This window comes from Silurus meridionalis, chromosome 15 (assembly GCF_014805685.1).
Source record: "Silurus meridionalis isolate SWU-2019-XX chromosome 15, ASM1480568v1, whole genome shotgun sequence".
Classification (NCBI taxonomy): domain Eukaryota; kingdom Metazoa; phylum Chordata; class Actinopteri; order Siluriformes; family Siluridae; genus Silurus; species Silurus meridionalis.
This window is the reverse complement of record NC_060898.1, coordinates 3,140,557-3,156,309: the sequence shown is the minus strand read 5'-3', so window position 1 is coordinate 3,156,309 and position 15,753 is coordinate 3,140,557. Positions and strand designations below refer to the sequence as shown.

Genomic DNA, 15,753 nt, shown 5'->3' with positions numbered 1-15,753 from the left:
CATGCTGGAGTCTTAAGAGTCAGTGTATGTTGAATGTGCAACTTTTGTAATTACGTGAGAGCGTGTGAGTCCCTCGAGTTGTCCCAAGAGTCCTAAGATGGATTTTGAATGTGCAGAAGATGCTGGTCATCCTAGTATCAGGCTACTATTTGCATCTGCCTGTCTGTCTGTCTGTCTGTCTGTCTGTCTGTCTGTCTGTCTGTCTGTCTGTCTGTCTGTCTGTCTGCCTGTCTGTATGTCTGTCTGTCTGTCTGTCTGTCTGCCTGCCTGCCTGTCTGTCTGTCTGTATGTCTGTGTAACAAAACATAATTCACTATTACGTATCGAGTGTGTGCAAACTTGTGTAAATAGTGTTATTACGTCTTGTGGCCTATATGTACACATCTACTGTGGAAAATTTTTGGAAGGATAAATAAAAAATATATATATATATTTTGTATTGTGAACATAAACCGCACTCGGCTCTTAACGTAAACCCATTGCCTTTTCCTGATGCGTTCAGAACTCATGTCACAAAAAAGAAGTCGCCATGTAGAACCTGACAGCTTAATCGGAGTCCTGACCTCCGCCACATCCGACGTCCTCGCTCATAAATAGCAGCGTCGAGGGAAGTGAAAACCCGCCTCCCGTGTCTCTGTTGAGCTCCGAGTGCAAAGCGTCAAACGTTTGAGCAATAACGCGAGATAAATGAGAATCAGTCACGAAAGCAAAGGTCAGCGCTAATCTGCGCTTAACAAAAAAAAAAAAAACATGCAGATCAAAAGGCTGCAGAAGACAGGCGCTCGAGACGATGACGAGGCTTGAAAGGGAAATGTAATCTACAGGCCTCTGCGCTTTACACCGCACGCCTTTATCGGAGCGATTGCTCTCGACGTCGGTGTAAAATTGAAAACGTTAACTCTCTCTCACTGTCTTTCTCTGTCAATGTGTGATGAGACTTTACGATGGAGACAAATGGCGAGCAGAAGGAGCAAGACGGATGAACGATGGCGAAAGAAGGAGGCGGATTTACAGTAATGCAGGGGAGGGAAGAAAATGCAAGGACGGCTGTGTAAAGTGTATTCGCCCTTCATGCATATACACACGCAGTGTTTGCAGAAGTCAGTGGGTTTCTGTAATGCACTTATTCTTATTCATGTATTCTTCCTCATGCTTATAAGTATTTTCAAAACTAAGAAACTGCACTCTAAGTTAACACTTTAGTGTGTGTGTGTGTGTGTGTGTGTGTGTGTGCACGTTTGTAAATGCCTCGGCAAACGGCTGTGGGAAAAGCAATAAACCGTGTGATTTTACGTGAAAGTTCTTTGGGCAAGAAACGGAAACTGGCAAACATAATTCTGTCTAGCACAAGTTACCATTTCTGTATAACAGCCTGCCACTGAGATTTCTATTCCTTTGTGGTCATGTAGTAATATATTCATAATTATATGAATATATATAAAAGAATTGATGGCTAGGCCGATCCTTGAGTTTGTGCGAGTGTGTTTTTCATGTACGTGGGAACATTTCCTTCGAATTCTCAACCTTTCCTTTCTCCCTGTGCGCAAACAGGAAGTGGGAAGCCCCTTTCTTCCTGAAGTGAGATGCAGCGGGATGCAAACTCCAGGAGTGAGAATTACAAGCAAACATGGAGCTGTTGAAACAAATACACACTCATCCTACAGGAATTCCACATGATCGTTCCCTCTCGCACTTTCTCGCTCATATACAGTACGCTAGACGGGAAAGTGGAATTCACAATAGTGCGATTCCCACCGTTCACGTCTATAAGGAGGTTATTATTTACTAGCAGTTGATACGAACACTTCGTATTTCATCGGGCTGTTCCTACTGTTTTTAAACAAACGGGAAAATCACCAACACAAATGAATGGAGTGTGAATATGTTCTGTGCGCTCTCAAGCTAAACCTCCATGATACAAATCTCTGCTTCCTTTAGAGAAAATGAGCGAAGAAACCCTTAGAGAGTCCATCCAGATAACTGCATGTCTGATAGCAGTTCCGGGTTTAAAATCAAGACATTATCGTTGCCATAATTGTGTTTATGCTGCGCGTTAGCAAAGATTTGATGTGTGATATCTAACCTGTGTGAAATGTGAGCTTTGGACTTGCACCAGCACATTGTCACTGGAAAAGAAGAGTCTGAAAGACAGAATTAGCGACGAGTGTATACTCCAGAAACAACAGGGAACATAAAACCCATGAGAGCTTACGGGAAAAGGTAGCTTTCTGCGGCACTATAGCGCGACGACTTACAGATGTGAACAAATGTTCGAGATTAGAGTTGGACAGAAAAAAATTTCTATGAAGGGCCAAAAAAACAAACTTGTTTGAGGGCTGAAAGTAAATGTTGCATCATTCCAAAAGGTATTACAGTAAAAATGAAAGCCAAAATTGCTCTTATTTACGATTTCATAATATATAGAAATAAAGAAATAGAAAACAGGACATGTAATCTGTGTAAACTAATGCAGATTTCTAATTCAGTGATGCTTCTAGAACAGTGAAAACACAAAAACAATTCAATTTCTAGTTCAATAGAGTTCAATGCTTAAAACAGCTATTTAAGCAATAAGCAAAACAACCATATGCTTGTAATATTAGTCACCTCTAACAAGAGACAAGAAGCTGCTTCATATTTCTTTTCCCAATTTAACCAGAACGACTATAGAAGTTAATTTGCAATATACATTTTTTTTAAACTAAAACAAAAAGTATAAATCTTTTTAAATAAAATTTCTTCCCTTTTTTATTTCCCACTTTTCATACATAACTTAATATATATTAGTAAATAACACTAATTATCTCTTCTTTATGAAACCTGTTAGTGGGTGGGATTTATTTATTAGACAGCAAGTGAAGTTCTTGTTTTCAAAGTTGACGTGTTAGAAGCAGGAAAAAAGGGCAAGCGTGAGGATTTGCGTGAAATTGTGACGGCTTGACGACTTTGGCCTACGGGCTTTAATTCGGGGCGTCTCTGCTCTGATTATACAGATACGATGTGAAGCTCTGGTGTTTCAGATTTCCTCATGGAAACACTTGATTATCTCAAGAGTGCATCTTCTTTTCCATCAAAGATCCTGGTTTGGAAAGAAGTCAATTACGGCTTAACTCAGACCTCAAGCTGAAGACAGCGAGCAAGTTTTTGTCTTGCTGAAGCGTTAAAAACTGCAAAATGTGAGGTAATAGTTGTTTCAGATTCACACTTTGATTACGCGGTCTGTGTCTATGTGTTTGGGTGTGTGTACCACATTTATAAGTCATGTATCAGAGCAGATTGTGCAGAAGAGCAGCTGGATCACGGCTGCTGATTGCGATGGGTGTTGGATTCCACCATCTTTAAGCTTCTGCTTTTGAATAATTATCGGAAGCTCAACGTAGAAAAAGCGATAGCGTATGAGAGTGGTGGTGTCAGATGAAGCGTTGCTATAAAAAGATACGGCCTCGTGCTGTTGTATAAGAACATAGTGGACGCACACATGTCCGGAGCGGATCACAATACGGCGGGACAGATGGCTTCGGAGGCGTTAAATATACAGCGCTACCGTCCTAGGTTACAGGCAGCTGCTGCGTCTGAGAAGAGGAAAAAAAAAACACGATGCATCCAGGAGCTGCAGTTGAGACTTCACAAAGCGTTCTGGAGAATATTCAAAAGCGAAGACCTGCTGCTCATCTTGTATACAGCATGAGACGACTGAGCAATTTTACACATTCCAAAGTGATGCGTCCTGTTGTGTTACTTTAGTTCTGACTGCTACAATGCTCTAAAACTAGAGACTTCTTCAAAAAAAAGCAAAAAACAAAAAAACTACACCCTAATTATAATTTATATAGGAGTGTCAGTGATTTAAGTCTTGCTACTAATATATACAGTTCAAGTTTCCAGTCAGATGCAATGAATCAAAACCTTGTGACCAATCAAATTCGAGAAATTCAACAACCCCGTGCTATAAAGTCGCCTAAATGACGGTTCACTAATAGAGACATCATCGACACATTGGCAGCCGTGGAAGGTGAGAAGTCTCCGAGAGAGGAAAACTCGGTCTCAGAAGGGCTTCGAATTAAAGCTCTGGCGAGGCAGCTGTTATCTGAGGAACTGCACCATATGGCACATTTTATAGACTCAGAAATCAAGAACATTTCCAGAAATAGAGCTCAAAGTGAAGCCCATATCGTAATAATAAGGATTTTGTTTCATAGCGCACTTTTCTCACACTCGTGATAGTGGGAAAATGATTAAACAATACGTCCAGGCAAACCGGTGCGCATATAATCGAGGCTTTACAAAGAATGCACGTTTTAAAAAAGGAGAACAGTCGTTTGGAGCTGTGATATGGCTTTGACACGTCCCCCATGTTGTCAAGTTCTCAAAGGTCAAAATATAAAAAAAAAAGTTTGTTCGGTTTGGAACAAAAAGGAAACGAGTGGATTGGGAGTCATTACATATTTGTGAGTTGAGCTAGATGATGTGACTCACTGACAAAAGACAGGCAATTTCCATCACTAGTGCGCAGAATTATGCAGTGTAAGTCAAAAGCAAGCTTACTGTCCAGTGTGTTTTGCTTCAAAATGTAAATGTTTACATCCTAACTTTAATGATTGAAAAAAGATCTATATTTCTCTTTTTTTTTTAAAGCCAGCACCAAACACAGGCCACAACATGTCAGAAAGTCCTTTCGCTGTTTCCCACAGTCCTGTTCCTTCATTGTAACCTGCTTGGATTCATGTACGCTTCATTGAATGGCCATGTCAGTCACTTGTCTCGATATCGATATCTGTAGCAACACAAGAACAAGCTGCCATTGTGGTATTTGTTTTTACCCAATCAAACGCACCCTGCCCCACTTTTTCGCCACGTAGCATCTGCCTGTGTTATTTTGCTTGAGCGGTATGTGTTGCTAATGGACTGTTTTCTTTTTTCGCAAGAGTTCATTTGAAAGTGGACCGAATGTTGGCAAGAAGACAAAAAGGAAAAGTTTGAATGCAAAAAAAACCAAGAATTTAAAAACAATAATTATCCTATATATGAACCAGCAGATCTTAAGGTTTTGGATTTTTCTTGCTTTTTCTCTTTCAGTAACAGTTACATCAACTACATTCTTATTATGGTGCCCAATGACATAATTGTCAACGAAACGCAACGCTTAGCTGGGAACAAAAAACATGAAAACCTTTCAAAAACTCAGTTAAAGATCTGTATGGTCAAACTGCTTTTGTGCTGTACAAAACAATCTCAAATTTGGTATGTTGACTGCACTGACTTGTAGCCAGTGGAAAAAAGCAGAGTTCCAGAAAGGTGCCAAAATTTCCGGTACATTTACAAACTTGACATTTTTCTCCCTGCAGTGTTCCACCGAACAGCGGCAGACCCAAATAAGAAATTTCCATTCGTTTCCTAGCAGTAAACATCCCCTATACAAACCCTCAACCCATAAAGGAAAGCTGTACTTGTGAGCACTTAACCCTTTACATCCCAGCATGCCTTGCTCCATATTAACAACCTACAGAAGTCTGATTGCAAGGTTATGTATCAAGCTTCGGGCATGTTTTTCCTGTTTCAAGCACGTTTCTGATGCAGTCACGGTCCCGACGTGGGGCAGCAGGTGCTCTGGCGCTGACCTTCCGCCTCATGAGATCGGCTTTGGTGGCATCTGGATCAAATGCTCGCTCTGCCTGTGCCTCTCCTTCCTCTCTCCGAGCATAATTCCATGCATGTCAGCCTGCTTCAATGTCAAAATAGACCCTCTCTCTTCTTCCTGAACTTTCCTTTATGTGCCAAGACTGGACACCACATGCACCATGTACACTCCCCCGAGTCTCGAAAAGGTCACCTGAGCTTTTTGAGCATGCTGCTGTCTTTCACACTAATGAAAAGATGCTGATTATAGCCACGATTCACTGGTTGGCTCTTGTTTGTGGATTTTTTGCAGAAATCATTGTAGACAGAAATCCGGAATATTCCTGTATTGGGTTTCAGACACTCTGGAGTGACTCAGAAGCTATCAAATATGTTTCCAAGCAACTCTGGATGCAGCACAGGAAGAAAGCAAGGATTTACTGCATAATTTCTCGAATATAAAAAAAATTCATGACTGAAATACTTTCATGGCCAGAAATGTAAAAGATCTTAAAAGTATTATGGGCTCATTAATTCTTGACCACCATCAATCAGTCAGAATGGGTGCAATGCCCACAAAGCTAATAAACTAATAAAACTAATATAGAATAAAGACTTTATTTGTAATGTGCAAACATCATGGGGTTTGTTCCCCTAGCACACTCATATTTAGAAACTCTATACTGCTGATTTTGCATAGATTACCCTGAGAGACCCTAAAACCATGCCTGAGACACATAAAAGTAGTATTTTAGTGCCGACTTCTCTGGAAGTAAGTACAATACTGGTTACTGTTTGTGGAATAAAGTCTGGGAATGTCATTTGTCCCCAATATAGGTGCAAGAAAGATCAGTAGATGAGTACAAAAACAGACTGAATCTATGGAGTTGGTAGAGTCAACATGAATCAACTTCTTCTTCTTCTTCTTTTGGCTTCTCCCATTAGGGGTCGCCACAGCGGATCATCCGTCTCCATACCCCTCTGTCCTCTACATCTGCCTCTTTCAAACCAACTACCTGCATGTCTTCCCTTACCACATCCATAAACCTCCTCCTTGGTCTTCCCTTTTTTCCTCCTTCCTGGTGTCTCCATCATTAGCATTCTCCTACTGATATACCCCATGTCTCTCCTCTGCACATGTCCAAACCATCTTAATCACACCTCCCTCACCTTGTCTCCAAAACGTCCTTGATGCGCCGTCCCTCTAATAAACTCGTTTCTAATCCTGTCCATCGTCGTCACTCTTAACGAAAACCTCAACATCTTCAGCTCTGCTACCTTCAGCTCCACCACCTGTCTTTTACTCAATGCCCCTGTCTCTAAACCATACAACATCACAGGTCTCACCACAGTCCTATAAACTTTCCCTTCCACTCTCGCAGATACCCTTCTATCTCAAGTCAACCTGAATCAACTGATTCTTTAAAAAAGATATAAAGAGAAAAAGACAGACAGACAGAAAGTCAAAGAGCGGGAAAGACAGCAGGCGAGCTTGAGAAAGCCAGCTCCAGGCTCCTATGCCAGGGGCTCATACTGCAGAAGCAGGGACGGTACAGAAAGCCTCCCGCTTGGCCGACGAGCCATGGCAATCAGTAGCATTTCTCTGTGATGGTGGCACGCTGTGGCTAGATTAAAAGCTCAGTGAGTTATCAAAGGCTTAGACTCACTGAATTCCCTTGACCAAGCCACCAAGGATTGCTGCTGTCACTCGCTGCCAAAGGAAGCACTCACATTTCTCTTACATTGGCTTTTTTCATGCTTGGCCCCCATCTTTCTCTTTGGCAAATGTTAGACAATCACAGTAAGTTTTTGGAAGAGAAGTGAGGATGGGGCGACCTGACATGAGCACATTGACCTGCCCAGTACAGATACAAACACACCATTGTAAACTATAGCATTAAGAGCGATTTTTTATGGCCTTCTCCACACAGGTGTAGCTGAACAAACAAAAGGTTGTGCATTATGAACTGAACATGTTTTAACAGTCTGACCTAATGTTCTGGTCAGCATACTTTTTCTAACCACTCTTGTTCCAGTTGTTGGGGTGAATCACAGCCAAATTACCTAATGCATTAAACCCTGACCTCGAAAAGAAAGCACACAGAATTATGTTCACTTGAATTATGCACAGGGCCACACAGGATATATACATCAATTTCTATCCATTTTGTTGTATTGAAACGCTATAAATAATGGCATGGGGCAACAAACGTCCATCAATGAACAACTATGATGAATGGACATTTGGTGTCATCCATATAAGAATAGGTTCCCTTTTGGGTCTGGTTACTTTCAAGATTTTTTCCTCAGAAAGTGTTTCCCTGCCACAGTCACCATGGGTCACTCATTAATTAAAAACGTTTAGGGACTCGTTTATGGTGGTAAGATTTATATTCGCAATTTATTAACTTCTGTAAAAGCTGCTTCGTGATAATTTTTTAAAGATTTTTCAAAAAGCACCACACAAATAAATACAATTTTATTACACAGTCGTTCCCTCACCAGCCATACTTTCCTAAGTTCATAAGACAAAACAATACAGCTTACCAAGAAAAGTACTTTTTCCATTTTTAAAAAGTGTGTAACAACTTAAAGGACATGTCACTCACTCTCATTTTTCTTTCTTATGGTTAAAAAATAATAATAATAAAATCAGATATAATTATAATAATCTCTTTTTTCTTCGTTACCTCAACTCGTATGTCATGAAGCCTAATAAATGTCACTAACAAAACGACCCAGAATTTGCTGTGCTAAGTATAAATGCATTAAACTTAATAAAAATACACAAACAAAAATAAAAATATAGTATTTTTGGATTATTATTTTACAAAAATGAATGAAAAACGAGAATTGGAAACGTTAATCACCCGTTTCAAGAATGGACCTCAAAACATACAGTGGTTCAGATGTTGGACTTCTGTTCGAAAGGTTATAATTTAAAATCTCAGCACCACCATTTTGGGCCCCAAACAAGGTGCTAAACCCTCAAGTGCTCGGTTGTATAAATCAGTTGCATTGGATAAGGACATCTGCCAAATGCCGTAAACGTCCTGCCAAATTTTCTGACTTGGTTTTAAAAAGTAGCGTCAATAAATAAAAGTATTAAAATAGCCTCTGTGTGGGATGAATATGATGATTAATCTGAAAGGGAGGAGAGGGCCAGGACCTGTAATCGTCTCTGAACACACGGCCAACAGGAAGCTGCGAGGGAGTACGTGTACAGCAGCTAAGGCCAATTAAAATCGGAGGAGTGTGGAACATGTCGAAGCTAACAAGCTCTCTTCCCTTGACCCCTAACCTCTCTGAGACCCTGATCCAGAACTTGTACGGAGGCAACGGCCGCTGCTACAACTCCCCTCAGCTTTCGGCATCCCCTCCCCCGCCGTGACCACAAGATCTACAAACACACGCTTGGATCACATATGCTGGAGCTTAACCACATGCCGTTTTTTTCCCCCCTCTTTTTACTGAAGGTCTATGGTTCAGCGTAAGTCTTTAAACAAAAAGAGCAAAAATACCCTTGTGTCGACCACATTGCCTTGAAATTTATAGGCTTCATTCAGGCGTGCTCTCTTGGAGCACTCAAGACGATAAATAAACAGCAAATTAATTGCCAGAATTTATGAAGCCACTACTTACTTGAAGGCAACGGGACCCATGAAGCACAAGCAAGACAATTACGCCAGTTATATATGTGGCAAAAAGGTTGGGTATTGGGTGTAACTCCTTCTAGAGTGATGTCAATAAAGTGCGATTATTAAAAAAGCACACCTGGAGGATAGAAAAGGAGACTCAGACGCCGAGCCAGAGTGTGTCCATTACCCGCTCTAATGAAACAACAAAGGCCGAGCCAGCAAACGTTTGCTCCCCCCGCCCAATACCGAATAGGTCGCACAATTTAGCCTCTCCAAACATGGTCCATATGTGAGTTCAGAGCTGGCAATCAGAACCCATTATGGAGCAGGCGGCTGAGTTCATCAGGAAAAAATTAGCCTGCTGTTCGCCCCGGCTCTCCTATTGGCCGCTCGTGAGGAGCTCTGGGTTTGAGGGCACCCCAGACATTCCTGTGGATAATCTTTTCCATTCCTCCGCTCAGTGTGCCGAGAAGAAGCCCAAATCTTCAGGACAAGGCCTGCATTGTGAGGTGATTTAAAAAAAAAAAAAAATTCACCTCATACAACAGAAGCAAAATAAATTGCTATTTCGTATCTTCCTACACTTCACGTCAAACCAAAACTTTAGACACATAAAAAACAAAACAAATCGATCTGGTGAGACTGGAGCATGAGGATCCTGCTTTTCTCACGCTTTCCAGTGAAGGGCTTTGCTTTTACGGAAACCCAAAACAATATAAAACCGCAAGGAATCTTGAGCGCCGCCACATCAGTGAGTGCAGAAAAGTTCAGGAGGATCAGCTACGGATCAGATGCTCGCTCACACACACACACTCCGTTTGGCCTTCACCAGGCCTCGGCGTAAGATTTACAGCCACACGTTTCCTAATTAGAAACGTTACCATTACCCTTTTCTATAAACGTGAGACTCCGGCTAGGCTCACTTTGGCTTTTCCAATGCCACCAGTTAAAATCTGCCTCCAGCAAACCGCACCACACCGCACCATGCATCCTTTTTTAAAGACTGCCTTTTTGTTCGCCTTTAATGTGGGATACACGGAGTACATAATAAAAAGGCAGGACTAATTTTCGTCTGTGCTCGCCGGCTCTCCGCGAGAGCCCGTGGAATCTGAGCGCTAAACAATACCGTCTAACAGCGATACCAGAATTACCACCGGAGTGTAAATGGCTTCGGATATTTCAGCAAAGTCAAACAAGCCTTCAAACAAAGCTGTAAAAAAAACCTTGCTGCTCTTTCAACGAGCTCAATAAAGCATGCTGGCTGACTGTAACTGCTCTGGAGATACACACACACACACACACACACACACACACACACACATATACACATACACACCGCCCCCACTAAGGCCTATGACAGTAAAAATGTAGCTAATTAATCACACGGTTGTCTGACAGCTCCACAAAGAAATGTGAGAATGCGTGCCTCTGAGACATTGTTCAAACATGTCCACCATGCAGGTATTTTATAAAAAAATTCTTTCTTGCTAATTTTTTAAAGCTACAGACAAAAAAAAAAGACTTTTTACCCAAAGACTGACATGTCTGGTTGCGTTCTTGCGAAGAAGCCACAATTACTCTATGACTAGTTTACAGGAAAAAGCATGTCAGACACCGAAACCCCATCAGCGCAAATTACACGTTACTTCAAACATTTAGCGAAAGTTCACCACCAGTTAGATTTCCACCTTCCCTATAATCAAGTGCTTGCCCACTCCGTCATTAACACTGCGTTAAATTCTAGGACGAGTTGTTTTGATGCTATTTCATGTAGCTTGCTAGACTACACAATATACACCAAAAAAGAAAAAAATTCTAAATTAACAAGAAAAAAAATGCTAATAAATGTAATGCTTTCAAAAATTTCACACATTTTTTTCAACATTGTAAGTATCTGACCAGAAAATGAAAAAATACATAAAATGTAGGAACCATTAGGTTGTTAGGTTAAATTTTTCGGCAATTTACTATTTTATTAATTTTTAATTTAATGTTATCTGTAAAAGACTCTTGTGGAAAGTCCTCAAAACCAATTCCTGTTATCATTTGCAATATAGCACCTATAAAGATACTGTATATGAACACAAATTTGTGGTCACCTGACTATAATATTAGTACAGGTATGTGCTTATGGTTGAAAATCCAATTCCACATTAATCCCCATTTGCTGTTATAATAACCTTCAATCTTCTAAATGATGTTCCACTAGATTTTGAGGTGTGTTTGTGGAGATTTGTGATCATTCAGCCACAAGTCAGGTGCTGATGTAGGTGAGTTGAGAAGGCCTGGGATGCGAAGGTGTTCAATAGGGTTCAACAGCACTATAGCAGGAGATTTTCTACTTCAACATAAAGCATATCTTCATTAGGATGGCTTTGTTCACAGGGGCACTGTCATGCTGGAACAGGTTTGGTTCTCCTACTTAAGGTGAAGGAACTATTTAATGCAATTGTTTGCACCCCAAAAAAAGCACATATGGCTGGAAAGGTCAGGTGTCCCAATACCTTTGTCCATATAATGTATGTTGTTTCCTCATTATAATTTTTTTTAGCTTAAAAAAATGGAACTTTCTCTCAAATATTTATGACCAATCAGTATTAAGAATTCAACAACGCTCAACAAACAATTTTCTGCTAAATCGAAACACAACACTGACTCATGCTTGCACTTAAAACTTGTAGTAACATTGTACTCGGACATTTATTACTAAAATGACACCATGCCTGGAGGAAGGGAACAATATATTACACTTTTATGATCATATTCTATTATTATGCTACTTCCTGCTGAAGTTAAAACACACCGTCTGTTCAATTTTACATTCTCCCATCTGTCCATTTAAACCAATTCAACCAACTATAGTGCATTTAACAATTCCATAGTAAAACCCATGGCACTGGAACCGAAAGGTGTGTGCGTCGTGCCGCGTCATTCTGCGTTCATGCTCATGTTGCTGTAACCCGCCGTTCTTAAGTCCAAGTGATGAAAAGTGAAAAAAGACTGATAATTGCTGCGTGAACAGCTAGCTATGCGGACTAACTGTACTTTTTGCGTAATTCGCTCTGTACTTTGTTTCGACTAAACGCCGACAGGATACTCAGCGATGTGTACATGTGTGTGCTCTTGATTGAAGGCGCACAATAGGCTTCTTGAATTCGAAGGACGGACTACAGTACCGGCTTTGTGCGCTGGTGGCTGTTGAATGACGAGGCCATGTTACCTGTGGAGAGTCTGCGCTGATGGAGAGGACACATGCCGGTGAAACAGGAGCAGGATTCCCCCGAACGGCCTCTCTGAGGGGGCGGCGCCAGCGAGCACTGGGGTTTCAGGAACCCTGCAGAAACAGCAAAATCAAACAGTTACTGCAAATCTGGTTTAGTATCAGAACGCTCATTTGATATTGATCGGATCGTTGGATTAGATTTGGTACCCTTGAACGCCGCTTCCAGTGAAACGAAGACGCAATTTTTGTTTGCGATAATACTGTCAAAATAAAAGAGTTGGTGGAAAGAGTACTGAAAAATCATACTCCGGTAAAAGTAAACAAAAATTACCCAAAGATTTAGTAAAATACTACTCAAAGTAAGCCCTCAAGAGTGAAGCTTACATCAGTGTCATTCTCTTTTATGAATGTTTCTTAGTAAAAAAACACAAAAAACAAAAAATCCAGGCATGTCATATTTGAAAAAGCAACAAATAATAAAGTAGAAAACCATCTCTGTGGAGGTCTTCACCTGTTTCCTACGCCCCCAGGAAGCTTTGCGCGAACTATGGGTGGGACTTCCGTTACGACGTAAACGATCGTTCGCTGCAGTGTCGCTAATATTGACTGCTATTGCTATAAGTCAATCAACGCTTCTTATAACCATAATTTTACACCAGCGCCCCCAAGAAACAGGTGGAGTTGTAGCAACGTAGCAACGGCAGTTCGAGGGAAAGTAGAGCGGTACCGATACAGCACTACAAATGTACTCGAGTAAAAGAACACTGTTTAAAATCTACTTAATAAAGAACAATTATTTGTTATTAGTTACTTAACACCACTGTTTATTACTTACTGAGACGTAGACAAATGAAAGCTTTTTAAGGGCCTTTGGGCATCCAGGTTAGAAGCGGAACAATTGTGCACACAGAGATGGCTGTGATAGAGAATCAGATGCTTGTCACAATAGAAGCACACAGGGACATTCCACACAGGAAATCAGACAGTCACCATACAGAACCGGAAAGTTGTTATAACAGACAAAGACAATCAGTTGTTCATCAGAAGAGAAACAGGTGCTTGTTATAGTGAAACAGACAGAATGAGATGGCCATCATAACAGAATCAGACTGTCTAATAACAGAAAGGGAAGTGGTAGCTCAGTGCAGCCCCCAATCAGAATAGAGTCAAGTGGTCCTCATTACTGAATCAGACAGTCTCAACAAAATCAGATGGTCCTCATTACTAAATCAGATGGTCCCACTTTAAAATCAGACAGATTGAGACAGTCCTAAGAGAACTTAATCAATCAGATGGGCTTTATATCAGAATCAGACGTCTTATAATAGAATCAGACAGAATCAGACAGTCACAAGAACAGAAACGCAAAAAAACAAAATGAGTAGGATTTATTCTCTGTAACCTAAATGAACATTGTTTTAAAGTTTAAAGTGGAAGTATTCGAATTATTAAATTGATTGCAGTAGAAAGGACAGTATGTATTTTTTCTAACTTGATCACAATACAGAATAGACTAATGAAGCCCGAACACTCTGCCTCGAGCTAAACAAACAGGCAGGCGAGCTCACACAATGACTCGCCTTTCAAACCCCAAATAAGATCTTGAAGAAAAGCACTGACCTCATGACTCCTCCTGCCTCTGTCTCTGCCCTTCAGTGGCAACGAGTGACCCATCTGACCCCTAACATTTTCAGCTCCATCCTATACCACATGACCCAAAGCCCTCAAGGCTGCAGATGCCCCAGGCTTGCCTCGATCCAGTGCCCCTTCCCAGGGCTCAACAAGTGTGTGGCACATGACTCTATGCTGGTGAAATGCCAAATGAGACAAGCACGCCTGCAGGGGTTAGGGAGGGATGCCAAGCTGTGCGTTTTGGAGGTCGCAGGTCATTCCGCACACTAATGTCATTTCTATGACTCATAGATGAGATCAGGAATAAAATCATTTACTGTTTCTTCAAGTTTTAAAGTCAGTCTGGATCGCTTGATCACAACAAGTCATATATTTTTCATTTAAGCCTTCTTCAGTTTGCATGAAAAAATCTTTACAGAACCTTTGAACAAAGAATATTTTAAGTCAAACTATTTTAGAAAGCTTGAGATGTTAACATTCCAAAAGAACCTACAAGGAATAATTTTTTCCAAACTGAAAACTTTCAAGCTTCTTTACAAACTGAGTTATTTATAAGCTCGGGTTATGATCTTACAATACAGGCTCATTATGCAAATGAATAGAATCTGTTGCTACTACAAACTAATTTTGATAATTTTTGAAACTATAAAACTATTGTTTTATCTGCTGTAAAAACATTCGAGGAGAATACACACTTAAAATTATTAAATTATGCAATACCCTACAGTATATAGCAAAGGTTTGCATTATATTTTCTATGTAGAACCAAATAGCATTGAGAAAATACCAGAAAATACATTCAAAGAAAATGTTAAACAAATTCTAATTATAGAATTCTAATTATATATATATATATATATATATATATATATATATATATATATATATATATATATATATATATATATATATTATATGTTATTTCATTATTTAAAAAAATAAAAATTGATGGTGTTTTTCTAAGTTTATAATTTATGCATATTTATAGCATAACTTTCTTTATGGTTTAGGGTTGAAATGTTGCTAGTTTTTTTTTTCCAAACATTGACCAATTAATTATTCAGTACAATATTCAGGGGGATCCTGAATATATACAAGCTAAGAAACAACCTACTAAAATAACAAACAATATCCCCAGCTACCTTTACTAAGAAAAAAGATCAGAAAAAGAGATGGATAGAAAGTCTAATCCCCAGACTCGGTGCTTGTGGTCTAGACTTTCGCAGTAGTTTACTTTCTCTTGCCAGTTGAGGCTGCAACGTGATTTAGAAAAGATACAGAGAATGAGTGAGTTCATGTAGATCTATTTTTTTTTTGGTAATGTTTGTTTCTTTCATTTCCTAGAACAGACCTTTAGAATAAGAGCAGAAACGTAGCCTCGATTCGGTCCCTGCTAAATAAAGCACTTTCGTCTTCCACCGTGAAAATCGCATCATTCCAGATGAGCTCAGGCAATGACATTTAAAAACAGGCGCAAAGATATTGAATTAGTTCCTCCTGATAAGCCGCCTGGGAAGCTAAAGCTGTGGTCAAAGGTAGGAGGCCTGGTAGAAGAACGTGGAGGAGAGGAGGATGGAGAGCCTGTCAAGTACATTCCACAGATGTGCCACATTGTAAAGAACTGGCAAAATCATTCCCTCTCAC

The 15,753-nt window shown here is 40.2% G+C and overlaps 1 protein-coding gene across 4 annotated transcripts in view; it reads right to left on the bottom strand.

Annotated features, from left to right (window-relative positions):
• rxraa (retinoid X receptor, alpha a) overlaps nucleotides 1-15,753 on the bottom strand; it is a 104,749-nt gene that overhangs the window by 61,042 nt on the left and 27,954 nt on the right. For all 4 annotated transcript variants that reach the window (XM_046867365.1, XM_046867366.1, XM_046867367.1 and 1 more), the window contains exon 2: nucleotides 12,475-12,588. In XM_046867365.1, coding sequence (XP_046723321.1) covers nucleotides 12,475-12,588 — 114 coding nt within the window. The remainder of the gene's footprint in view (nucleotides 1-12,474; nucleotides 12,589-15,753) is intronic.